At 33.1% G+C, this 12335-nt stretch overlaps 1 protein-coding gene across 3 annotated transcripts in view; it reads left to right on the forward strand.

Moving 5' to 3' along the window:
- Nucleotides 1-12335, forward strand: part of LOC133527363 (proton-coupled amino acid transporter-like protein CG1139) — a 61359-nt gene that overhangs the window by 11547 nt on the left and 37477 nt on the right. Inside the window, exons 2-3 of one of the 3 annotated variants that reach the window (XM_061864340.1) lie at nucleotides 7578-7757; nucleotides 8479-8557. In XM_061864340.1, coding sequence (XP_061720324.1) covers nucleotides 8487-8557 — 71 coding nt within the window. In that variant the 5' untranslated portion in view covers nucleotides 7578-7757; nucleotides 8479-8486. The remainder of the gene's footprint in view (nucleotides 1-7577; nucleotides 7758-8478; nucleotides 8558-12335) is intronic. The other 2 variants (XM_061864332.1, XM_061864326.1) reach the window with 2 other exon arrangements.

Raw genomic sequence — 12335 nt, forward strand, 5'->3', positions numbered from 1 at the left:
CACTATAAATTTAACTTAAAGCAGTATTATTAGTACATTTTATTCAGGGTCCGACACAGACTTCTAGCTTGCTAATCGCGATGTAAGTGTATAACCGCGCTTTAAATCAACGACTCGAATATTTGGGATATAGTTGAAAAACACTTAATCAGGGAATACTGAAACTGCTACAAAACACTAACCCCCTTATTCATAAACGTGTACTAAAGTTACGATGCCGCTAATCATCGTTTGTCGCTTTCTATCATACCAATACGTCGGAAAGGGACAAACGATGATTAGCGGCAGTTAACAATGGTAGATAGTAGGTACACTAAGGTAGTAAATTTCGACACGGATGAAGTGCCAAAAATATGTATATCTTATACCTTTAAACGAGAAATTCTTGTATATTTATGTATATATTTCGGGGATCTCGGAAATGGCTCTAACGAATTCGATGAAATTTTCTATATGGAGGTTTTCGGGGGCGAAAAATCGATCTAGCTAGGTCTTATCTCAGGGAAAACGCGCATTTCTGAGTTTTTATATGTTTCCCAGATATTACTACCTTATTGCCAATACAAAGGCAATATTTTGGCCATCATTTCATATCATATGCGGTTAAGTTAAGCATCTAATATACCTATATTATTTTGTTTACATATATTATGGGCTTCTATTAGGTTTAATACCTACCTCAAAAGCGAGTCTTCTAATGTTATATTGAAGGGTGCCTCAATTTTTGTCGAAAAAAAAGTACAATCTAACATGCAGTCATAAAACACTCTTCAAAGTAGACGTATAAGTAAGTAAGTAAGTACTAGTATTGTTACGTAGAGCCTTTTTCTTGGCAATCTAGCTTATAAGATACATAATTTTACAACCTTTCATATTTTATTGTAAGAGCATTTTATTTGCTCTATCTTTTGATAAATTAATATCCAGTGAAAGTACTATAAGTTTAGGAATAAGCTGTTAAAAACTGTTCTTAGTGCTTTAAGAAGCTCGGCAAAAATCATGTTTATAAAAACATACAATATTTGCTTTGATGTCTGGGCACTGGATAGCACAGTGGATCGTGCTCGCTGGACCATGGACCGTGCGAACCTTGAGGGACCACCATTAGCCATGCACAACACGAACAATAGCCAGGTACTAGCTTCACAAACGTCACGTAAACTTCATAATTAGCTACAAGAGATAAAGAAGGTTGCGAATGTTTGATGCAAAGCGGCAACCAATTTCAGTGTAGTGAAGTTGTTTGAACCAATTAAATAAATATAGATACTTTAACTCTTCAACTAAGCTGTAATGAAAACGCTGCGAAATGTACCATAAAAATAAGGAACTTATTTTTAATGGTGATTGAGGAGAACATTGAGTGTTAACCATAAAACTAGATGTACGAGTAGATAATGGTATTTGGCTTTATTACAAAACTAAAAACACTGCCGCAATCTATGCGCTAAAAATGCATTGCTACAAAGGACATATAATGAAATTTAGAATATTCATAATCAACGCTAACCCAAACACATTTTTTTTTATTAACTACGGAAAATGACCAATATTAAAAGGGGGCAAAATATCAGAGTCTAGATACTAGGTCAAGTGGGGTATCATTTAGCAACTCAAATTATGGTTTAAGAAATTAATTCCTATTAAGAATTTACAAAATTCACTTACACGAGAACACAATATTTTTATAAATACTTAAAAATAACGTGCAGACAATGGAAAATAACAAAATATTAATATAACTGTTAAACAATACTTATACTTCTAATGAATGTTGGTAGAAATAGCTAGTTAACCGGCTCAAATAACTTAAATCGCACAAACCATATTTAGCAACCAGGCTGTTATTCCCAACATTAGCATAATGCATGCGTGCTCGCGTTACCATTTTAGATAACCAGTATAGAGACGTCTTCAATTATGCAAGGTTAATAGGGATACCGGTGTCAAGTTACACTGGTTTAGTTTCTTTCTCCGCGGCCGCTGTGCATATGACTTGAAGTGTGTTAGTGAGCTACGAAACGTTAGCGTGGAGTCGGTAATTTGTTGCGATTCGCAGATGTCCTTAGTATAGTTAGTATACATATTAAAGTATTAAATTTATAGTACATAGTTATTTTCTCTTAAAATTTTTGTGTACTTATATATTTTATGTTTTTATTTTTCACATTTTTGTGCATATTTTACATGTGTTTTTTATTTATTTATTTATAGGAAATTTTTACTGGTGTTATTATAATTGTTTGGTAGTGGTAAATGAAATGATTTGGTTAATTTAATTTACTATAGTTAGAATTTAATTACTGTGACGTGATAAATTAAAAATATGATTTTGTTTTAGTGGATTTTTCTTTTATTTTATAACTTAATTCATTAGACCATTACTGAAGTATATTATTTTATTTGTGTACATGGTATTTACCTAACAAATACACACGCGTAACATTATTTAATATTATCATTATTAATTATATAAAATTTTAAATGTTTTTTAAAACTACTCATATATTTAGATTCTTTTATATCTTTCGGCAGCTTATTGTAAAGTTGAGCGCCTTCATAGACTAAACTTTTTTTACGATATTTTGTCCTTGCTGGCCGTAATACTAAGTGGTCCGCGTTGCGTAGTTTAATCCTTTGTAGGTGATATTTTTGTAAGAAATTTACATGTGACTGTATATTTTTATGGAGGAGGCCAACTGGTACTAAAATTTTAAAGCAAAAAATCTTAAGCCATAAAGAAGCCTCCACAATTTGGTGTCTGGTGTTTATATAATATATACTCGTTTACAGTTTCGATAGCCATATAGACGGTTTGCATAATGTAACAAAACACGATTTTGCTCATTGTTTACGAACAGCAAAGTAGATACGTTATGTTTTGAGCTATTAAGTTACGAACTCGTGTATCATATAGTTATTTATGCTTATGAAAGATATTGTCTTGAACATTTGTATACCTGATTGAACATTTTAATGCGTATGCACGCGTAAGTATGTCATATACCTAAGTAATGTTAAGTTTTATTTATCTTTTTTATTTTACATTTTCCAAAGTAGAAGAAGAAGAAGAATAGCTTAATTTGTAAAAAAAAAATATTAAGATAAAAAATCAGTCAGTTCTATTTATTTTCCTCAACCTCTAAGCACGTATGTAGGTACTTGTACTAATAGTGGGTACCTACATCTTATTTACATCTCGTCATCGCGTTTTGGTAACTGCCTTACGTGGCACTCGCGTCGCGTGCTGCCGCGTTAAAGAGGGTACTTATGACAATACATAGAAATAATAAGTTCTCGGAGTCATGATATAATCTAGAGTACCCTATATAGATAAATCGTTTGGAAATATACTGATTGCAAAGTATAGATAAAAAAACGTCCAACAGCATGTCAGGTCATGCTAATGGTAAAGTTCTTGAACTGATATCATAGTCAGCTAGCAAAAGTAGATAAGCGGGCTAGCCAAATTTCCTACCTGCATAACTATGCGCTTATTTTCTTAATAAATAAAGACTTAAAAAAGAAATCCGACTGCAAAAAGGATAAAATAAGATAATAATGGTCCAGATACATCTTGTTACAAGCATATTTATCTTAAAAACTATCAATGTCTACTGCAAAACTTACCTATAATGCAAAAAAATTAAGGGCTTCACCTCGGAATGAGAGATAATAAACTGGAAACTACCGCCTTCATTGTGGTGTTCTAAAGATTCTCTTAAAAATCTAAGCATTCGCGTGCGCGACGGAAGTTATTCAAGGTCTAATGTAAAAAAGAACAGTTTTCCTAAATATTAAAGTTTATTTTGATACAATGGGTTTTTAATCTATGTAAGAGTTAAAGAATTATGTTTGTACTCGTAACATGTTTTCATGGGATCAGCCGTTTTCAAGATATAGGGCACAGACGCACAGCGGTCAGCCAAACCTGTGATGCGAGGTCAAATGATTATCAAATGTGTGTGAATTAACGTTGTTATAATCATTAAAAGGACCCCTTTATTCGGGTATAATAAGAAAATTAAGCTTTATAGCCTTTACCAATTGGGTATTTCTACAGGAAAGAGATACAATTCAGGTAAAAATAATATAAGGAAATTTTACAAGCTTTTAATTTAACTCAACATCATGAAAGTCGGCTTTAAAATGTTCAAACCACTTCTTGACTACTTGTTGGTTTCAGATTGAGCTAAAATTTGGCAATGTAATATTATTATGACATCGAGCTGATCTGATGATAGAGACCGGAGATGGCCTTAGGAACTATGTGATGGCACAATCTCAACTATGTGATGGCACAATCTCATTGAGTTAGGGTTTGTTACAATCGTGTAGGTAAGTACGAGTAGCTACCCACTAGGCTAGACAAGTCGTCGTGTTTTGTTAGTTTAGTGAAAAAGAGAGTAGGTAGGTACGGTTCTGCGACTACTGTAGCCTCGTTCTGAAAATCTTGATTGAATAGGTACATGCACAAACAAAATAACTGTGTCAATAAAGAGGCCGAAACAACTCTCTAGAAAACCGCGGCCAATGGTCATATGTATTGTATATGACGAGGCTATTTGTACGTTACGTAGAAATAGTCATACATTTGACGTGCCCATCCCCCACAAAAATCGGTAAACGGTTTGTACAGAAAATTACAGACAAGGCGTCTCGAGTTATTAAAGCCTCTAAGCCGAAATACGATTAATAAATTTAATTAGTCCCCAAGAAATACGTTTGTAACTAGTGATTACATATCGTACAATTAATAGAGATTAATAGAGTACAATGAACACTAAATATTTTTGGAAATGTTTTGTTGATTCCAACATTCAAAGACAACTTGGAAAGACCATTGGCGCCGGTAGTAGTGGATGGTTCCCATAACCTAAAGGACAAAGTACCCAACGATGGAGCAACTAAAAACTTGTCGGCAAAGTCATGATCCTCAGATGTCCAAAGGTGGCCCTAGTGAAAAGGACAAGTGTCGCGCAGTTTAGATGTAAATGAATAAGTGTTATATGAAACCTTCACCCTTTTTCACTTGCGCTGCCCGAGACTTGTACCCCTTCTTACTAAAGCCACAGAATACAAAGGTTGTGTTATTATAGCGTAATAAATATATTGCGCTTATTGCAAACGAACTTTACTGCCTAGATCTGTTTCTAACCCACCGGCCGCTAAAATTTTCCAGTATAATCTACAGTTTGCGCAACTGGTATTCATATACATGATGTTAGCTCACACTTTCATTGAGTTCGTACACCCGATAACCATAAAAATACTTAAGAAAATATATTGATAAGATTTATGATTTAGTTTAGGGCATACCATACTGATATTACCTATGCATACAAAACAGTTTTACTATCTTGGAAAATGCCATTTTACCTACAACTATTGACTGCTGCCGGCTTCGATTCGAAGATCTAGTAAACGAAAGTGTGAGTGGTTATTTATAATCACTAAACTAATTATCATAATTCAGAACGTTTAAATAAACATATTCTTGGAAGTATAATACGTTTATTAGTATCAAACAGAAAATATAAAATATTAAAAACAGCATTAAATTGCGAAAATTTATTTTTTATAACTATAAATCAATGATTACACTTAAATTCATGCATACATTACAGTAAAGATTAATTCAGATTTCAGATAGAGCTTAACGAGTGTATATCATAGTTTCGGACACGTACTCTCGGAGTATCCTGCTGTCGAATGTTCGTTGATTCGAATGTTGCTGGATCGAATGTTCGCTGGGTCGAAATACTTGTGGCCGAATTATGCATAATCGAAAAATCGTAATCTAGAATTGTATGGGTTCGATTTGTTGTGAATCGAATGTTGCTGGATCGAATGTTCGCTGGGTCGAAATACTTGTGGCCGAATTATGCATAAATGATTGAGTAATCAAGAATTTAATTTTAGCATCCTTTTTTACTTCTAATGATTTTTAGTGTCATGTTCAGATTAAAAAACAAAGCTATATTTATACTAATATTAAAAAGAAAACATTTTGTATTTTAGGATTTTTCTTTTTGTAACGAATGAACTCCAAAATGACTGGGCCGATTTAAAAAATAGGTTTTTACCTTAGGGTTTAACCGAAAAAAAATTACCCCCTCTTCACATGTTCGGGAGGTACCCAGAAAAAAAAAATTTCTACGCTTTTCGACCCAGCGAACATTCGATCCAGCGACAGTCGAATCAACGAACATTCGTACCCGAGATCTTCTATGGAATGACAATCGAAACCTCAAATTCGATTCTACAATTGATTATTTCTACGCTTTTCGACCCAGCGAACATTCGATCCAGCGATAGTCGAATCAACGAACATTCGACAGCAGGATACTCCGAGAGTACGTGTCCGAAACTATGATATACACTCAGCTTAACAGATATTCAACTTTCAATTTCTTTATTGTTGATTATAGGTAGATAAAACCGATTTATATACTTATAAAAATATGCGATGAAAAAAAATCTCCTTAATTTACGTAAATAAGCAATGAAATAATGAAAAACAATCCATAACTCCGTGTAACTGCATGCCGTTTATGAGAAAATGTCTCAAAACGAGTCACATAATATATCTATAGCATATGGTTTAAATGTCGCACCGAAATAAGTATCATTGTAGGATAATTGCTTCTCTAAGCTTTTTGTAAAACATTACAAATATTAATACAGTTAAGACATACATGGTTTGTGTTTTAACGGTCTCAGTAGCTTAGTTGGTAGTGAACAAGTAGGTATAGTAAGCTGTTGCCATTAGGTTTTTATCCCGTGGAGGACATTAATTTGTGTTACTTATGTTATGAGCATATTTTATTTTTGAATCTTGGATGTTTTCTATGCGTTTAACGTATTTATTTATCTCAGGGAAAAACCGACTCGAATAAGGCCACCCTATAACACCTTATTGTATTTTTTTTGTACAGAATTTTTTAATTTGTTAAATTGTAACCACGGTGCAAAGTTACGCACGGTCAGACAGACAAACGGATATGGCGCAACTATAAGGGTTCCCGATGACTACAGAACCCTAAAAAGGGGTCAATAGGTGTACACAGTCAGCAGCAGAAATTGTTGAACTTGTCAAAATTAATTATATTGTTTGTTAACCAGTTTTAAAACACCCAAATATACATAGTAATAGGTATTGTTTATAATTTTTTTCATTTCCTTAGCTACCTGGGGTCGTAGCCAAGATGATAATCGTATAGTGTGTGCGGAAAAACAAGAGTCCTAGAACTTATAGAGTTCCCCTACATACCACGACTCTTCTCTTTACGCAGACTCTATCCACAAATGCCACATTAACTGAATGACAGGATGCAACGAAAAGTGACTTGTGTGTTTTTAAGTTTTGTTTGGAGTTTTCTGTAAACAATTGTCAGATGGCTAACCCCTCCGCTTCGCGACCTCTATTGCTGACTGTCCTTGTATAATTCGAACAGTGATGAAAGAAATCTTCCTAAATATCGAACTAATTTGACTACCTATTTTACTCGAACACGATACAAATAAATACGGAAGTACTAATATTAAGGCTCATTAAGCCGGTTTATTTCCTCTAGGTTGTCGAGTCCTCGCGGGAACGTGCTCACAATGGCTGAGATAAGTGGAAGTTTCCTCAATTTTACCACACTAGAACAGTGGTTGACGCAACAATGACAAGAGAATCCATTCCGTGGATACTTTACCTCTACCTACGTACTCAACTGGTCAGTCTCATCACCTATGCCTGTTTTGGTCAGGTACAGTCAGCAGCACTAATAACTTCATACTGATGGAGATTTTTCTCTCATGGCAAGGCTTTCCTCTCATGTTATTATATATTTCGGATTTATTAACTTATGCTGCTTCATGTATGAGTTAGTATATCGATTTACACTAACACGATTTTCATTAATTACATTATTTAAACCAAGACCAAGGCTGTATGGCACGTACTTACTTTTATTATTCTTCCGACGAGGAACTTATACAACGTTATGTACACCATGTGTACATAACGTTATGTACACATGGTGGTATACGGTCTGTATGGAATACTTTCTTACTACCGTACCGACCTTTGTCCGTCACACCCTAGATATAAAGCATAAATGCCGATCGTCTTGCAATACCTGGATGCATCGTCCTCGGTTTCTGTCTAGGTTGCGGACTGTCCGCCTTGTACCCATTTCTCCTCTCTCCTAAGAACCTCCATTATAACAGCAGCGTATGAGTTAGGTTCTTAGTTATTTTCTTTTATTGTAAGTTAGCGGGAATGATTCGAACCTCGGTAATGTCGTAACATACTTCTAATGAATAAAGTAGGATACTTCAAATGAGACAGTTTTTTACTTTACATACGTTAAAATCAAATTTTTAAAGTCGGTTCACGAAACTCTTATAGGACTTGTTTGAGGTAGAGTCATAGTTTAAAAATAGCATTAAACGATATGAAGGACTCATAAAGATCTTTTGTTTCAGAGTTGAACATGAAGAATGCAGAAAAAGTGAATATAAGCGCCATCAGTAGGAGTGTCGTGTCTGTTAACCAAGATGAAAGGTAAGAGTTATATACTTACAGCAATCCCATAATTTGTAACTAAATCTATCCATCATCCCACAAATTGGTTGTCCTTCTCAACATCTAAATTGTAACTTGCAATTGAAAATAATAGCAGATAAAGATAATAGTCTCTTGGTAATAGAAACGGGCATGACAGTCGTGACATATTGTCGAACATACAGATTAAAATTGAGTCTGTCAACGAACAGTTAATGTGTGTTTCGAAACGTCTTAAATATTAAATATTTTACTTGTAATTGTGAAGAATTGGTTTGACATTTAAGCGAGAACCTATTAATCACATGGTAAGTATAAATAATCTTTATATTGTTAGTAAAACGTGTAAAACTGGAGATCCATTAAAATATAGAAAAAAAAATTAAAAAAAAATTAGGGACGTAACGGGGGTGAATAGGGACTAGGGAATGCAAACCGGTTTTAACTGAAACCGGAAAAACCGGTTAAAACCGGTTTTTGACGGAAACCCAAAACCGGGTTTTTTAAATTTGAAAAAACCGGTTTCGGTTTTATTCGGTTTTTTTTATTTACCTAAGTTGCATGTTTTATGCATTATAAGGGTATAAATCGGTCCTAAACCGGTTGAATCGACATCAAATCAAATAATGTGGTGTTGTGTTAGTTTGATCATTTGTAACGCTAAATGAATTTTTACGATACAAAATACAAAAATACGAAAGATTTAAATAAATTAAAGTACTGGCAGTGGCAGGACATCCGTGCTGGTGTACGAATTGGTATAAAAGGTCTTACTTATAATTTTATTATGTGATGCGCTGTAGAAAAATTCTACGTAATCAATTATATCAATGGCAGCTTTAGAGTCTTTTGTTGGTTCGGTGATAACGACTTACCGACAACCTTTTTTGTCTCTTTCGCACTAATAGGAAAGGGTAGTTCAAACCCTAAAGGATGGAATTACTTGACTACCTGTGTTTGCCCAGTTTAAGCTAACACCATCAGTTTCTAATCGACTTTTCGAGAAGAAACACGTGACGTGAATTGTTGTATTAGCTTATTTCATTTATTTCCTACTTTACAAATCCATAATAACTTAGCAAATATTTTATAAAGGAAGGTAGTAACAGTAAACGAATTAACTACTTGAATATTTACTAGAAGACAGTGAAAAACTTACAGCAAGTTTTTGGATTGGGCCATTTGATTTAAGACAAATAACATTAAATTATAAATTGATATTGTCATATATTTAAGAAAAAAATAATTTAATAAAATTGTTTTGTTCCTATTCCTAGTTACAAATAACATTAAGTTATTTGACAATTCCCATACAATACAATAAAATAGTCAGATATTCTGTCTTTAATTTCGTGATAAAATCGTGTATATACTATACTAGCATTCGTTTTTACACGTGAAGCAATCTTTTCTTTATTCCATGGCGATGAATTTAAGAATTTTTGATTCTAAAAACTTTTTGGTAAAACCGAAGAAAAAACCGGTTTTGAAAAACTTCCGGTTTTTGCATTCCCTAATAGGGACGCCAAAGGATGAAAAGGGACAGTGTTGACATAAATTGTTTTATAATAAGATTCTACCGGCCTGTCTGTTGTTACCTCTGTCTTTATGTACCTACTTATTATGTATGTTTCTTTGTACATTTTATTTTGAGGTTGTGCAATAAAGAGGATATGTATTGTATTGTATTATTTCTTTGTTTATTGGTTCTGGTAGATAAGTAAGCACTTACCTTTTACCTACCTACAGTAGGTAACATAAAGCAGGCGGAATTCCTTATTATATTAATTATTTCTATTTATAAGTACTATAATAATCAATGTTATAATTCAATTTTTGTGTACTACAGGTACGAACCTACTTAAGAGTCGGTAGATACTTACCGAATATTAATTTATAGTATATCTTATTTTTATTTTACAAATGTATGATTACCTACAACAAATAATAAAGTTTAGTTTTGAAGAAGAAGAAGAAATTTATTTGCTAGAAATGTGGTACAGAGATATGGTGTTAACAATTTTTTACGAGTTCTGCACATTTCGCCAATAATGTATTAGGCATGCAAATTATTAATTTTTATTTTTTTTATTATGTTTTTTTTTTGTATGACTATAATACAATATAGTCGTGTTTTAACTTATATACCTTTAATATATACCTAAACATTTTATTGTATTTTTGACAACCAACCCCTTTCATTTTCACCACACTAACTGTAGCTCGTAAAAAGCTCTCTTTATATTTCAAAAACTGGGGAGAAAGTTGCATTTTATTTAATATGGTTCAAATTTTCAGTAGAATTCATTAGCATATGATTTGTAATATTTTACAGTTAGAATTTTCCTCACATTGGTATCGTGAAAAAAATTGTGGTTCACTTGGGACGGGAGTATAATTTGATTAACTGTCATGCCTTGAAATCCTCGTAACGCTCAAGATTCTACTTTTCGAACCCCTCGCATACGTCGCTACACTCGTGGTTAAATTTTGGAATCTTTTGCATGCTCGGGTATTAATATTAGCACGAGGAGTTGAACAAGAACTTTGGCCCCTTGTAAAACAAATAACTATTTTCGGTTAATGGGCGAATGACCATATTTTTGTAAATATTGAATTTAAAATATCTTTTGGCACACGTCACGTGACCAAACTCGAAACGTCTTTGAAGATTCTGAACACGTCACAACTCTCGGATTGACACTGTTGACAGTTAGGCGATAAACAATAAATGACAAATGTTAGTTGACAGTTCATCTTTTCTACGTGTGTATGTAGTTATGTGTCAAACCGTAAACTGTGACGTCGCACAATTTTCAAAAAGCGTTTTGGGCGCGAAAGCATCTGTCAAAATATATATATATATTGTTAATTTAACATATTTAAAGCCGTTTTTAGTATAAAAGTTGAATTTTAGGCCAACTTTTAGTTAATATAGAACGTAATACAAGCGTTTCAAAAATTGGAAACAACCCTATTCGGCAAATAAAGTGTCAAGTTATGTTTGTTTTTTTTTCAATAAAATGTATGGAGTAGGAATAAAAAAACAAGTTATTTCAAAAACCGCATAACAAACCGTAATGTCCTCGCAGATGATTATACCACGAATCATTTTACGTTTTTTTTGCATATTTCATATATCCGGTAACGGGTGCGGTTTTTTTAAATTGTTTGTCATGGAAAACACACAAAATCCAAAATTAAAGTTTTAAGTTTTTTATATTGAAATTGGTTTTCAGACGATTAAATATGAAAATTTATTAAATCATGTTTTTTTTTTCAATAAAATATACGGAGCAGGTTATAAAATTCAAGATATATTGAGAACCGCAAACGTAATCGTAATATCATTGATGGACAAGGCCCATTTCAATAAAAAAATAACTTTGAAATGTATATTTTGGGGGTTTTACCACTTTTCTATAGAAACAATAGGCGACTTTAAAAAAACGCACCCGTGACGGAAATATGTATGTAGCAAGTATGCCAAAAAAATCAAAAATAATTCGTAGTAAAGCCATCTGTAAGGTTATTACGGTTTTTTAAATAAATTGATTTTTTGTTCCTGCTCCATACATTTTTTCGAGAACCAATAATAACTCGACACTCTTTATTCCAAATTGTCCCAAATTCAAAAGTTACCATAACAATCCCGGGCAAAACCTATTTCAATCATAGAGTAAAGATATTCAATAAAAAAATGGAAAATAACAACTTTGGTTTTAATGTCAATGAGAGCTGAATTTCAGTCCACAGTATGTCGCATGTGGCGGATAAC

This window comes from Cydia pomonella, chromosome 1 (genome assembly GCF_033807575.1).
Source record: "Cydia pomonella isolate Wapato2018A chromosome 1, ilCydPomo1, whole genome shotgun sequence".
NCBI classification, from domain to species: domain Eukaryota; kingdom Metazoa; phylum Arthropoda; class Insecta; order Lepidoptera; family Tortricidae; genus Cydia; species Cydia pomonella.